Source organism: Aythya ferina (assembly GCF_964211825.1).
Source record: "Aythya ferina genome assembly, chromosome: 9".
NCBI classification, from domain to species: domain Eukaryota; kingdom Metazoa; phylum Chordata; class Aves; order Anseriformes; family Anatidae; genus Aythya; species Aythya ferina.
Genome location: NC_140305.1, coordinates 24,409,571 through 24,424,035, shown reverse-complemented (window position 1 = coordinate 24,424,035; position 14,465 = coordinate 24,409,571). Strand labels below are relative to the sequence as shown.

The 14,465-nt window shown below is 40.7% G+C and overlaps 1 protein-coding gene across 5 annotated transcripts in view; it reads left to right on the top strand.

Moving 5' to 3' along the window:
- SERPINI1 (serpin family I member 1) overlaps window positions 1–14,465 on the top strand; it is a 44,736-nt gene that overhangs the window by 11,086 nt on the left and 19,185 nt on the right. For 2 of the 5 annotated variants that reach the window (XM_084529596.1, XM_084529595.1), the window contains exon 2: window positions 12,552–12,819. In XM_084529596.1, the coding sequence (XP_084385722.1) occupies window positions 12,570–12,819 (250 nt within the window). In that variant the 5' untranslated portion in view covers window positions 12,552–12,569. Of the gene's footprint in view, window positions 1–1,276; window positions 1,399–3,080; window positions 3,185–12,518; window positions 12,820–14,465 lie in introns of those variants that run through there. The other 3 variants (XM_084529597.1, XM_084529598.1, XM_084529594.1) reach the window with 3 other exon arrangements.

Here is a 14,465-nt window from a genome sequence, read left to right as displayed (position 1 = left end):
AATAAAACAACCCCAAACTGGCAGACTTCGAGCTTTTAAATCCACATTACTTTGATATTTGGCTACCTCAACTGGCATCATTGTTAGTCCAATTACAGAAATAAGCACCTGCCTTATAGAATTCATAACTGGGCTGGAGTCACAGCCAAGCTCAGGAGTAAATTACTTAGGCATAAAAAATTCTCCTGGTTTTTGAAAAGTACTATTTCAGAATACAAGGTAATATTTCACACTAACCATCTAGTGCCCTTATTCATTAGCAACACCAGAAGACATACACTGAGACATCCATGGTTTGATCAGGACAGCGTTAAAAGAAGTTAATAGTAAGCTTGCTTCGCCCAGGAGTGCAGAGCAATTGTTAGAGGGGTTGGTGAGCTGACAAATAGCAGGTTAATGTGGGTCCTGTCCTGTTCCCTTCCTGAAACAGTTCAGCAAAAAGGCAGTGATGAGACTTCAGCAAAACTGTGCAACCTGAGGACTTTGAGGTAGTTAATGGTCTAACTTTGTAATGTCGTGGCCTGAATCATAGAACCATTTAGGCTGGAAAAGACACAAGATCAAGTAAAAGCTTTATATAAGCATGTTAAATGAAAAGAACCATAAAGATGTTTAATAAGGCCACACTAAAGATATTTTTTTCTAATGCAGCCTCAGAGTGGGAGTTCAGATGGTATTTGAGGTTAGGGATCAACTGTGAACATTCAGGCTTGCAATTAGAGCTCTGATAAACCTGTTTTCAAGTCTTGCTGTACTTAGTTTTCTTAATCCATTATTTTACTAGGCCTTTCTTTGCCCCTCCTATTACATGGCAACAATTCCTGAAACCCAGTGAATCACGGGAGACAAATGTAAGGCTATTAATTTCTGGATAGAGACACAAGTCTTACCTAGCCAAGTGCGTGTTTGTCTGACATCATTAATGTTGTATTTGGTAGCTACAGTAAACATGGAAATACTGCAACTCCGTGTGTAACAAAGATTGGCTTGTTTAAAGGCTAGCTTTTTTAATTTAGTGTTAGAGGAAAACATGGGGTGAGTTTTTATTCCGTTATTAATATGGTAGGTCACTGCAGACCGGCAGCTGGAAAAGGTGTCCTGTTCAAGGTTTGATGTTTGCACTTGGCTTCTCTATATTTTTATGGAAACAAGCACCAAGCTGATGTCTCAGCTGATTACCATTTGCTTTTTAAGCCATGCAGAAGTGCCTGCCATTGAATGTCAAACAGGATTGGACTCTTGATGCTGATAAATTGCTTCCACCTGTATGCAGGCAGCTTACTGCTTAAAGCAAGTCTTTGAGTGTGGTTCTTCATTTGGAGCTTTCATAGTCCCGTTTCCTTACTGAACAAAGGAGAAATAAGCTTGAAATTAACATCAGGTGGATAACTTCATATTGTAAGTAGTGCTTCTGCTTTTAATTCCACTACCATGCCTGATTTTTCTCCCTCCAATAGCCATAATTTAAAACATGTAGTGCATCAAGGTGATGAACTTCATATGATGGAGATGGCTGGAGTGTAGAACCTACAAGGTGTGCAGTTGATGTGTTTCTTCAAGGGTTAACAGCTTCTTTGTATGATCAGAGGTGAACTTTTGCCCATTTACACTTTGGGGTGTACTTGGAACCACCAGAATAACTGTTCTGCAGTGAGTAACTAAAAAGTCTGCATGCTCTGGGCAGTGCTTTGCAACAGCTGCACTAACTGCAGGAGGTCTGTATGAGGCAATGTGTTCTTGCTGATTGTTGGCTAATGAGTCTGCTGCTGAGATGTATTGATTTGAAAATTAAAATATCTCTTGTGTGCTAATGGACCTGGGTGGCACACAGTGGGGTCAAAATCCCTTGCTCTGAGGTACAGCTGTCCACCTCACCTATTTAATGTCTTCATTTAGTCTTGACCAAATAACCTGTGGTGCGCTTGAAAATTGGAATCGTATATACAGTCACAAGAATTTGGGTTAGCCTGTTTATTTTTCAAAGCCAAGCTAATTAAGATGATTAACCTAATTTTTCGGAAGGGTGTGTGTCTTACCCACCAATGTAAAATACCAGACGCGCATGAATCATAGTCTCTAATACAAAATACGGGGCTAGCATTATATTCTATCAAAGGGCAGAATTAATATTAACTTGCCATAGGAAAGCTTAGAGGAAACACCTACGACTTACTGGAAAACAAGTAGTCATATTTTTGGTGAGGGGGACTGAGGTTCAACCCTGACTCTTCACTGAATGTAGGTGTTGGAAATGTGTCGGTTGCTTTTTGTAATGGATTGGAGCTCTCCAGTTATAAACTTTTATGATCTTAAATACATAGATCTGGGTGAAACCTGCCCCACATATGTTCATATTGCCCCAGGGAGACTGTATAGGTGTGAGCCAGTGAACAACACAAGTGTTCCACATTTGCTTTTGGTCATACGAGTTACTTCATTTACTTTCAGATCTAACATGATACAGGCTTCTGTGTGGGAGAGTAAGCAAGATTAAAACAAATTCAGCTCCCTGCATGTGGTCTTTTAAGTGGCTTATCATGGAGAGGATACTTGGAGCAGCATCAGTTCTCATAAACACAAGCCAATGAGGCTTGCACAGTGATCTTCAAGGCCAAATTCCACCTTCCAGACACAGCTTGAATACTGGACTCTAAACTGAGCTGTTTTGCCCATGGTGAGCCAGAAGGGATTTATTGACAGCTGTAGGTCTCAAAGGCCAGGATAAACAAAACTGTTAGAACAAAAACAGTGAGTAGTTTCTTTGTATCTTTAAGTAAAATGAGACTTATTTTTTCCTATAACTGAAGAATTTGTATTTCTTTGGTGCACATCATCTATTGGGGACAAGATGCCTACACAGGTATTTTTCCTCTATAGAAATCTTCCACAGAAAGCAGGGATTTTTTCCTCCATGGCTTTCATTCCACTTCCCACTTTGCCGTTTATCCCTTGGAAGTGCTGCTGTTCCAAATGCCCTCTGAACAATTCCAATAACACATTGCTGAATTTGTTTCTTGACTTCATACCTTGTCTGTTCACCCAGTTTGAATAGTATGAGGTTACTGTTTCATTTTTCTAAGGTGGCAACTTCGTGGATGCAGAGAAGTGAGAGGGAGGAAGCAACTTAATGATGTGGAAGAAAATGTGAGGATTTTAGTCATAGTTCTGTCCACTCCTTGTCCAGGTACTGGAAGTTGAACAGTTGTCTGTATTGGTTTCTATAACCATGATCCAGAGAGCTTCAAAGCTCCAGATGCTTTCCTTCTTTCCATGTTTGCAGATCAATACCTTGATGTATTTATCCCTCAAATAGGAGATAAACTTGGAGGTTTGAAGCTGAAGAAATCACAGAGATAAAACAGGAAAGTGAAACTTTTGAAAATACCTGGAAACAACTAGCACAGCAATGATGCTGAAGCTTGAGAGATACAAAATGGTATTGGCCTTAGGGAAAGTTGTGTTTTTTTTATTTTATTTTATTTTTCTGCAGGTCTTCTATGTTTCTCTTTCCTTTGGGAAGTTCAGTGATCAGCACCCTTCACATCAAAAAGCCTAGTTTGGAGTTTCCTGTTGTACAAAGTCTGGGGTGGAACATCTTGCTGCCTGAAGTTTGCATCGAGATGATTCTGGTTTTAGAAGTCTTTATTTTGTAACAGATGTTCTGATGTTAAATACTCCAAGTGGGGAATCTTGAATAGCATTAGTGTTAAATGTTGTTCATTGATTCAATTCTGCTGGTTCAGAAGTAAACACTAATACATTTTTTTCTTGTCTTTGTCTCAGTTTTGTTGTGAGACCAGCTTTACAACTGTGTTCACTTCGGTTTTGTATCAATGGTGGCTCTGTGGTCAGGCCTGGCATGCTTGCCAGAACAGCTCTTTCAGCTGGTTTCCAAGCAGTCCTTTGGAGGTCCTGTGCAGCCTCTACCAGCAGGCTGCTGCTGGCCTGGCCTTGGTGGCATGCTCCTGAGCTGTTGTGGGCTGGCATTTAATGCCCTGCTGCTGCTGGCTGTCAGGGCCAGGGCTGTCCTGATGGCCTGCCTGGTGTGTGCAGCTGCTTCCAGGAGGAATTGCAGCTGGCTGAAAGCTCACCCATGGCTGTGGCTGCTGTTGTCTTGTCTTGTGCCTGGGAATGGACCATGAGGTGAAGCGATACCTGTGCACTGGAAATTATCGTTACAAAGATGATTTGCCACTTAATTAATTGGGTGTTAGCATCTACTTTAAGGCTAGGGTTAGCTGTTATATTTTTCTAAAGCAATCTGTGTGTCTTATTTGTGTGCCATGAGAAATTTAATTCTGATCTAAGTGGTGTAACAAGTGAATAATAACTCTCTTTGCAATAGTGACATTACCTAAATGTAAATGGAGCTCAATGTTGATTGCAAGTCTGAAGCCAATATTGTTTTGTAGATTAGAAAGCTGTTTTGTGTGTCTGACTTGCATTCAGTTCATGAAGTGATAGACTACTCCTTCTGAAATCCTGATACATTTTAATTAACTTTCTTCATTTTCTTGATTTAGTTGTATCCATAACCTGATCTTTTTTGTCTGAATTCCAGTTGAAGGAAGCCGAATCAAGCAGAAGTTAATGCTTCAATACATTGAACTTCTGAAATGGTCTCACAATGAGTATATGCCTTGTCTATTTAGCTATTTTGAGGTGATTTAAAGGCAATAGCTCTTTATTAAAATGCATTTAAGAAATTCATGAACTTTTCCTCGGTTGGTAAGCTTCTGAAATGGATTCAGAAAGTTTCCTCCAAAGAGAAACAATTTTAAGGTACTTTTGGTGCGATACTCACCGTTCCAATGACTTTATGGATATTGAAGGGCCCCTGCTCTGTTTATCCTTAATTAGCTGTGTCCTTCTGTCCTCCAACTCCTGAAGGTCTGATACTGGCTCTGAGAGCTTGTGTAATGCCAGATGCAGTATGCAGTTTAATGCAGTATCTCAACTCCCATTCTGCATACAATGTTCCAAGTGCCATGCACTTTCTTGCAACTCCATATGTGTTTTCAAACTTGCAGCCTGTAGATGCTTTCACAAAATGTATTATTAATATTTTTTGGTTCTGCTGAAACTGTAATATCATAATGCATTACAGCAGTGTCTGTGACATAAGTGACAGCTTTCATCACTTATAAAACCACGCTCCAGTACATGCAGTAACATTGCCTTTAGACTTGAACTGCAGTGATTGCATCTGGCAGTTGCATATGGTGAAACTTAGCTACTGCCCTTTTAATTAAATTATAGTTGGGAGCTTGCTTCTGGGAGCTTGCTGATCAACTGAATTTCACAGTAAAATAACAGAAATGTGACTTATTGTAAGTAAGGGAATTTGCAGTACATGCAAGAGCAGGCAAGAAGCTGTTTTTGTATCTAAAATAACTCAGTGTGCCATTTCTACTGCCGACAGAAAATGACTACTACAGAATCAGACCATACCCTTCCTCTTCCTTCCTTTCCTAAACCACCCAGTGGAAATCTGAGGGAGGAAAAACAACGTTACTGTTTCATTTGGGATCCTTCCTAGATGGTTGCGTTATGAGTGGAGTAGTACATTGGTCTTGTCAAAAAAAAAACTCCAGTAGAGCTTGTCAAAATCAGTTCCTGGGTTTAAGACCCAGCTTCCCCTCCTAGGTCAGGCACTGATCACAGCAAAATGAGCCCTAAGGGGAGGCTCCAGCTGCTGGCTTCTCAGGATCCAAGGTAAAGTAGCTTGGCACTTACACAGACCTTTCTGTTTGTCTTAACTCCTGTTCATATGAGAAACCCATCCATATCACTTACGAATGCTGGAAATGCCCAAAACCTTAAACTCACTACATCAAGACTAACATGCGTGGGAGTGGTCTCATTCAATGGTGTACAGGACTGACAGCCCCCCTGAACATAAATAGAACATCTATTAAAAATCTATGCCTGATTAAGTTGTTTCTGTGGGACTTGACAGGTAGACCCTTTTGGACTGTCAAAAGCAGATCGATGCAGTATTTGTCTCCAGCTTTGAAGCTCTCCACACTCTGGCTTTGACTTTCTCAAAAGGGCTGCTTGCAGACACCCCCCCCTTCTGAACCTTTGGGATCCCCCACTTCTGTAGTAGCACATCAGCTCTCCTACTTGAGATTTTTTTTGTATTTTTTCTTATTTATAGTTTATTCCTTGTGGGACACGTTGAAGCTGTCACAGAAAAATGCTCTGCCAAAGAACTTGAATGTTTTTCTCCTAGACAGGAAAAACAAATATAGAGGTTGTATATAGGTCCTTAAAAATTGCAGGCCTCATAGCAGCAGTTCCTTGGAAGAAAAAAAGACCACCCTAATTGTCTAGACTTGGATTTAGATGTTTGCTTTAGGCTATTCAAATTTAAGTATTTTGGACATAGCTTCTCAGCATCTTCTGCTATTTTTTAATTGGAGCTGAGGGATTATGCCTGAGGAAGCTCAATTAAGACAACTTTGGCTCGCATAATTGCCTCAGCAGGTTAGTGACTCAGTGCCAAGCTCCATGAAAGTTTAAAAACATTTGGGATTTAATGGTAGAAATTGTCAATATGAAAGTTTTCAGTATGTTTTCTTTTCAGATTTCCTAGAAGCTGCTGATATCATGGGGCCTTAAAACCAAGTCCTGAAGGGCTTGCCTAGCTGTGGGTTGGAAAGCAAGATTTCGGTATGGTCCAAGCATTTCCTAGTTTTAGCTCCTGTATGCTAGTGGTTTAAATACCACAGTATTTGATACATTGTTATTGTGCTGCTTTCTAATGAAATTGACCTCCAGGTTTCCTGTTCCAGAAGGCAGTGATTCCATAATTGACAGATGGTGATAAAATCCCATAACTTTATTACTAATGTCTGTGCAGATTGAAATATGAATGTAATTGCACATCTCTGAAACAAACGGAATCAAACGAGCTTAATGATTCTACATCTGTCTGTAGAATCTCCATTTGACAAGGTCATATGCTCACATGAGCGAAGGATAAATGTTTGAGGTAAACATGTTTTGCGAGACAGGAATATAAAAATGTGTGCCCTGATGTGAAGTTGACTTGCTGGCTAAAGGTAATCCCTGTCGTAGCAAGTAGTTTGGCAGGTACTGTGTAAACATGATCATGTACTGCTTGCACTGCACATGATAGCTGTATCTTAATCTCTTATGGACACCTAGTTACTCCCTGTTTCCTCGGGTACATCATCCTGCTTGGCTGTAAGCAGTAATACCTCATGAATTTCATGTCTTGTGTTCTGAAAATCAATACTACTTTTATCTTCTTCAAGAAGGCTCCCGCCTGGTTCCATGTACAAGTATGCCCAAGTGGACTGTGCACACAGACTGTAAAACAGTTGGTAGGATGTACACTTTGTATTTAGATGCTTGATTACAGTGACATGCCCAAGCTCCTGAGTGGCTCTGTGCTGCTGTGTGCCTCCTGCTTATCCTTCAGGGTAGCTGTGTGTGGCCCTTCCAAATGTGAGCTGCTCCAGGCATCTCCTCTGATCCACTGGTGTCCTCTGGTGTCTTTGGAGGGAGAGTTGTGGCGAGTTCCTAAATGACAATTGTAGTTATGCAGCCCTCTCTCCATGGTACTGTTTGTTGTGATTGCTAGCAAGAGATCAGCAGGAATAAAGAAGGGTTTTTCTGATTGTCCTGTTCGCTAACTGGCAAAGCAGTAGGCTGAATTCACTCAGCATGTCTCCTTCCATAATTTGTCACAGCCATGATGCAATTTTGTTGGCCTTGAGGGGCAGAAGAAGGCACCCAGCTCCAACCAGGATGTAACTCTGGTGTTTTCTGCCCTCCAACCAGCAGGGCTTGCTCCTGAAGTAAATGCATCCATGCTTTACAAAACCCTTCTGCCAGACATGTCTGTTCCTACAGATGCCCTTCTTTACAGGAAAGAATGCAGCCAGTCCTGTCACCATACTTGCTTTTCTTTTTACGCACTGCTCAGAAGGAATCAGCAGTTTTTCCCATTTCTGCTTCCCACACTTTTGGTGTTTAGCTTACATGTAGCCAAGAGTAATCTTTAAGGCAACTAATCTTAGTTTAGTCTGTGCTGAGGAACTGAGGCAATATATCACAGTTCTATTTTGTAAAGTCTCTAGGCTTCTAAAGCGGTAAAGGAGTTTCTTTATAAAACCCACAGTCTGAAGGTGTAAAAGACAAGCAAATGAGAACTTTTTTTTCCAACCTGTCTGGCATGCACAAGGTACTAGAATTCGACCCTTAATTGAATTTTTGGCACCTTCCTACTGTGAGTTCAATTCTTCTCGCAGTTTCAAAATTCACGGTGCTTCATTTCTGTGAACTCGGTTTGAGTTTGTCGGTATGATGTCTCAAAATATCCTGGCTTACAGAGGATGCTTGCCCCTTTTTGCATTTTTCTGAAAGCATATGTAATGATCTGAATAGTTCACAGCTTGTGGGTGTGAGGGGGCGATGTTGTTCTACTTCCTCTTAGTCATTCCAGCCTTATGCTTGGAGGAAGGCGAGAGCTATAGTTAATCAGCACTGTATTCTAGCCTATGCATGTTTTTCTTCAAATGTTATAAAATTGGTTTCCCTTCTGCCCATGTACAGGAGTACATCTGTGCTGGCTAAAGGACAAAGAACAGAAGTGCTGCCCTTCCACTGAGCTGGCAGTGATCTGTTGTGGGAATGTGGCAAGCTGAATTCCAGGAGCGATGAAACCTTTACACAAGCTTTTGGGGAATGAAACTAGCCTTCAGTGCAAACACCTACTGAATAGCATGTGGCTGGAAGCTCTTTCTGATTATTTTAGGTAGTGTGAGAATTAATAAACAAAAATCAGAAAGAGGAGTGTCTTTCATTGAGATGGGTCCAAAGAACTCTTAAAACCTCCAAAGAGCAAAACCTAAAGAAGCCCCTAGGTGAAACAGACATGTCTCTGTACTCAGAGCAAACACCAGGAGGTACAAGTCATCAAATAACATCTCTACAACTGTGCAATAATGTTTTGTATGGAGCTGCAGGCATTTTTCAGTTTTTTGAGGCAATACTGCCTCATTTAATGTTTTGTTACTGCCTTTTTACTGGGAACTGTTACAACCAAGAACAAAACTAATGCTCTGACAAACCTGTAGGAACAGATGATTTGATACACAATTGTTTCAAGAAGAGGCTACTGCAAGAAGGGTGTGGGCTGGTTCTTTGATCACCTGGTAGTAGGAGAGAGTGGTATTCATGTACCAGTTGATTTAAGTTCTGCTTTATTTTAGCATCTGTCACTGGACCTCAGATGAGAAATTTGCATCTTTGGTCTTAATATTTGTGTGCTTAAGGGATGAAAGCAACTCTAACAACTTTAATCATATAGGTAGCTAATAAATGCAAAATGTATGCAGTAACTTTTTAACCAGATGGCTTCGAATTTTTTAAACTGTTCAGTGTAGACTTCATCTCTTCAGCTGATGCAGTATTTAACTGATTTCATTGTTACGGACAGACTATGACAGACTGCACTGCTGATAAACAGTCTGAAAAGGCTGCCTGAGAAGTCTGATACTCAAGAACTGTTTAACTTCCCAGCCATACGTTGCACAATGTTCAGCTTCGTTTCCTTTGCTTAAAGTATGCTTGTGAGCAGGGTACAGGCATTTTTAAAATGCTCTGTAATTCCATACTGCTGTGGGAACAAGAGTGCCCTCATCCTACTGAAGAAAGATGCTAAGAACATGCTGCACTGTAAGTGCTCAGCTGTTTGTTGGATCAAGACCTGCATAAAGAGGCATGCAAAAGCATAAAACCAAGTGTAATGTAGCCTAAAGTAAGGTGGAAGCAGAGAAGCAGTAACTTATGACTAGAATAATAATTAAGAGAGATTCCCAGTTGTCAGGAAAACAGTGTGCATATGTACCAGCACAACAGCTGAACTAAAGAATTTACCCTGAATGTCTTGGATTAGACTGAGAACAAAACTTAAAGAAAATTTACAGATAATCATTTTCACTTTGGCTAGCACAAGGATTATTCTACAGCCTTTTCCCCACTGACATCTCTCACAGATCTTTAGTTTGCTTTAAAACACCAAAACACCTTCCCTCATTTTGTACTCGTGCACTGAGAAAGCCCTTGCCTCACAAATAGCCTGAGAGCGCTGCCACCAAAGGACCTGAACACATCCTCTGGCTGTGCCTGCCTGCTGCAGTCATCTAAGCCTGCCTAGCAATAGCATGTGTGGCAAGGAGCAGTGGTGGAGTGCTGGATAGCAGCCTCTGCAACTAAAAGGCTGGGGAAACCTACATTTTTAAAACTGAAAATGATCCTAGGTCTTCTGTAACCTTGTCAGCTTGGGCAGTTCGGTGCTATGGCCTTCATATAGGGTGGGAGGGGGAACCCATGGGTGTCTGTGTAATTGCAACATCATTGAGCAACACAAGTTAGGTTAAATTAGGATGTGAGATTCCCCGATTTTACAGGCTAATTTAAAAGCCACAAGGATGCTCTGTGTTCATCCTCAACATAAAAGAGAAGCTGCTGCTTCACTGTTTTTGGAATGTTTTTTTTGGCACACAAATTCATGTGCATGTCACACCTGGCAGAGCTTTTAGGATGAGACAAATACCCCTTGCAAAAAAAGAAAAAAAAAACACAAATCAAGTTGTCTACTTTAAAAAATCTTAATATCTTTGTCAGTAACTAATAAATAGATAGCTTAAAAAAACACTTATATTAAAGTGTTATTAAAAAACTATTAAGGAAGTTGATATTCAGACTATTTTGGACCACAGTTTTTCAAAGTACTTGAGGTAAATGGTGGTTGTGCCTCAGACTGAAACCTTTCCATTGGGAGGCAGGAGAATGTTAGTTTTGTAGTGTGCTGAAATACAGCCACCAAGCACAGTATGGAGCGGGAGCTGTGGGCCTGTGACTTGTTCGGTGCCGTTCCTGAGGAGATTACGAGCCTTTGGCGGAGGTTTTTGATATCTTGTGAAGACTCAAAAAGATTCATCCGGTAACCCAGGGATGAAGTGAAGCCAGCACAGGGGCAGGCTCATTAGGAATTGAGAAATGGAGCGTGTTTCATAGAAATATGTACGCAGTCATCAGAAGGGAGGTGGGGAAAGGGAGGAACAGGCCTCTGGCTTGTGTCTCACTGAGATCCTGCCCTTTTCCCTGCAGCACGTCTGCTGCACTAGTTCATCTGTTTCATTTTCTCACTGAAAAAAAAAAAAAAACAAACAAAAGGCTGAGCCATGGCAAGGGACAGGAAGAATCTTAAACAGCGGCCGCATGGGTTGCTGCCAAGGCGCATACGTGCACCCTGTTGCTTCTTGTATTTTCTCAGCTATAAAATGTGAAGAATAGTGCTTAAATTATGTATCGTTTGGTGTTATGGAAGTTAATTATCTAATGCTGCACAGTCCTCTGAAGACGAGATGAGCTATATAAATGTTGTACAAGGCTTACCAAGGGTCTCTGTGTGAGGTGCACAGAAACTCTGGTAACTGTGGAGCTGGGAGAGCTGGGAAGCACGAGGCAGAGGCCCTGGGGCTGGCTGTGTGTGGTCTTCACTTTGCAGAAAAGCAACATCCACTTGAATTTGTCCCATATTTACAGGACAACATGTAAATACTTCTGGACCAGAGCTGTCTACTCCATTGTGGTAGAGATGCCCTAAGTGTCCAAGCTGAAATGCAGGTGATGTCAGCTGGTGTGGCTGCCCCAGGCAGTGGTGGGTTCAGTACCACAGCAGTGGGGAGCTGAAAGGGAAAAAGGAAGATGTGCAGTGTCCCATAAGGTGGAGTTTTGGCGGTGTCACTCGCTGTGTGACAAGCCAAACTGGGCTGGAATGAGAGCTGGTGTTTACTGAAGCTTTTTAGGAAAGCCTGGGTGGGGGTAGATCAGTCAAATGCTTTAGTACCAACCTGTTTTCCCGTTCACTTTCTTGTTACACACAGTAACTTTAGCTCTCCTCTACAGATCTCTGAGCAGGGTTTCTCTCTTAGCTAGCTTACCTAGCCAACTCTTATTATTTACCAACAGGCTTTTTGGCTGCTTGCCGTGGGTTTTGCAACCAAGCAACATCAGGGTACGCTGCCTTTGTCACCAGTGTCAGCGAGCTCTCCTGCAGTGCTTGAAGCAGTTCTACCAGTTCCAGGCTTAGAGCGGCTTAGATGAATAAGTTGCATCTTACCAGAAGGTCAAATGAAAGAATTGTGTTTCTAAGACTCCTTGGTGGATGAAGTGCAGAAATATACACCGATGCCAAATCAGGATTGCTTAACAATACCCTGCTTTAAAGGGAAAAGTAGGAAAGGCGTTGCTGTGCTTTGATGTCTTTTTCTGTAGAAGTTGCATGGGGTCACATAATGAAATAGGCTATTTGGGGGAAAAATAAATGATTCCTTCAGTTCAAAGGGTATATCTATCAGTATCTCCTCCAAATAACTACTGTCTACATTTAACTAACATCAATAGATTTTTTCCAGACACCATTAAAACTGAAATACTGTTATATTTTCTGAGTGTTATGTATTGTTATTTATAAGATTAACTTATTTCCTCTATATTTCATCTTGCAGATCTTAAAATCTTACAACATGTATTTCCTTGGACTGTTGTCTTTGCTTGTTTTGCAAAGTAAAGCCTTCAAGACAAATTTTCCTGATGAAACTATTGCTGAGCTTTCTGTGAATGTTTACAATCAGCTGCGAGCTGCAAGAGAAGATGAGAATATTCTTTTCTCTCCTCTGAGCATTGCAATAGCCATGGGAATAGTAGAGCTTGGAGCCCATGGAACCACTTTGAAAGAAATTCGTCATTCATTGGGTTTTGACAGCTTAAAAAATGGTAAGGCCTTTTAATCATGTTTTCCAAGGGGCTTTTTGTCTTAAAGAAACAGATAACAATGCTTGAAAATGCTTGAACCACCATGAAAATGACCCAGTGATGTTCGTAGATTCTTAATAAGTAGCCTTCTTGACATCTTGTTTGGCCTGAATCTGCTGAGGTGTGCTTGAGTGGATTCCAAGTCAAGAGATGCCAATTTGCAATCGTGACTTGGGCACCTGAATTTTAGATGACTACAGTTAGCTATTACCTTTGTTCCTTTCTTCAAAATAAAGATGCTTTTGTCTCTACAGTTGTGAAAAGACTTTTTGGAAGTATCTTTTCTTTAGGGCTTATAATGAAACCTGAAAAGGAAAGCAGTTGTTTTAAGCCATGTTGTTTAGAAGAAAGTATGAAAATGTTGGTAGTTTAACTGATGCCATTATGTCTTACTCTGACAAAACTGGCTTGGTTCTTATAGGTAGAACACATAGATTTTACCGTAAATTCTAGGTCTTAAATGCTCAGTTTGCACTGCATAATACATCATACAGGCTTGCAGGCTAAATTAGGAAATAGAAGCATTTTGGTTGTTTCAGCAACCAAACATGTTCCCCTCAGCCTTGCTGATACACAAGATGCACTTTTAGCAGAGAACAATACTTCTGTGCCATCCTGTTTGTACTATGGGATAAGCAGTCATGCATCTGGATGTAGTGCTGTGAAATGCAAGCATGTTCAATGCAAACCACTCTATTATGACTGCAAATGGAGAAGATCAGCAAAGGAGGAAAAAATTGTTCTGAGAAGTGGTTTCTATGAATTTTGATGTTGGAATGACTGGTTTAAAACTGGAATTAAATGTCTCATTCCTCGAACTTGTTGGACTTTAAGTCCTCAGCAAATGGATATTGGGGAAGGAATTCTGAATATAGTTTAGAAATGAATTATTTGACAAGTTTTCTTGCACCATACCTCTCTGCAGATTATGTCTTTCTGTGGAAGTAACGGTGAATATTGAGTTCTGCAGTTTCTCTAAATGTTGATTAAACTATCCCCTAGCTGTAACTGAGGGAGTTATGCAACAGATTTGAGCCAGATCGTTCACCATTCTTGCATCAGTGCTATTCAGGGAAAGTACTCCAACAATTTGAGATTGGAACATATAATTGAATTCAAATTTTAAGCTAGAATTTTCAGCTTCAAGTAGGCAACGCAACAGTAAAAGCCTTATGTTTTGAAGCAGACCACATTTTTTGAGTCCCATTGGCTTTTGGCTGCAGGAACAGGTAAACATCCTATGTTTTTTTTAAATCCATGTAGTACCCTGGGAAATTCTAAACCCAATCTTTATTGAAGGAACCTTGTGGGGGTCCCTTAGCATCAGAACTTAATTTGCCTTACCAAGCTCCTAAACAGTTTTTAGGAAATAATGAAAATTCTGTTGGCTTTGTGGTGGTAAAGCACAGAAGTATGACTCATAAAAATAATTTTAAGTTACTCCTGGTGTTGAAAGGATTGCTTTTGGTAGCTTTGTCTGTAATGGAGTTCAAATGGATTGTTAATATTGCTAATTATAGGAAGTAGAAAGAATAAGCTCTAAACGTGTTCTGCCTTGCAGATTGTTTTTTCAGATCTGAAGGCGTGTTCAGGTTTCAGTCAATGAG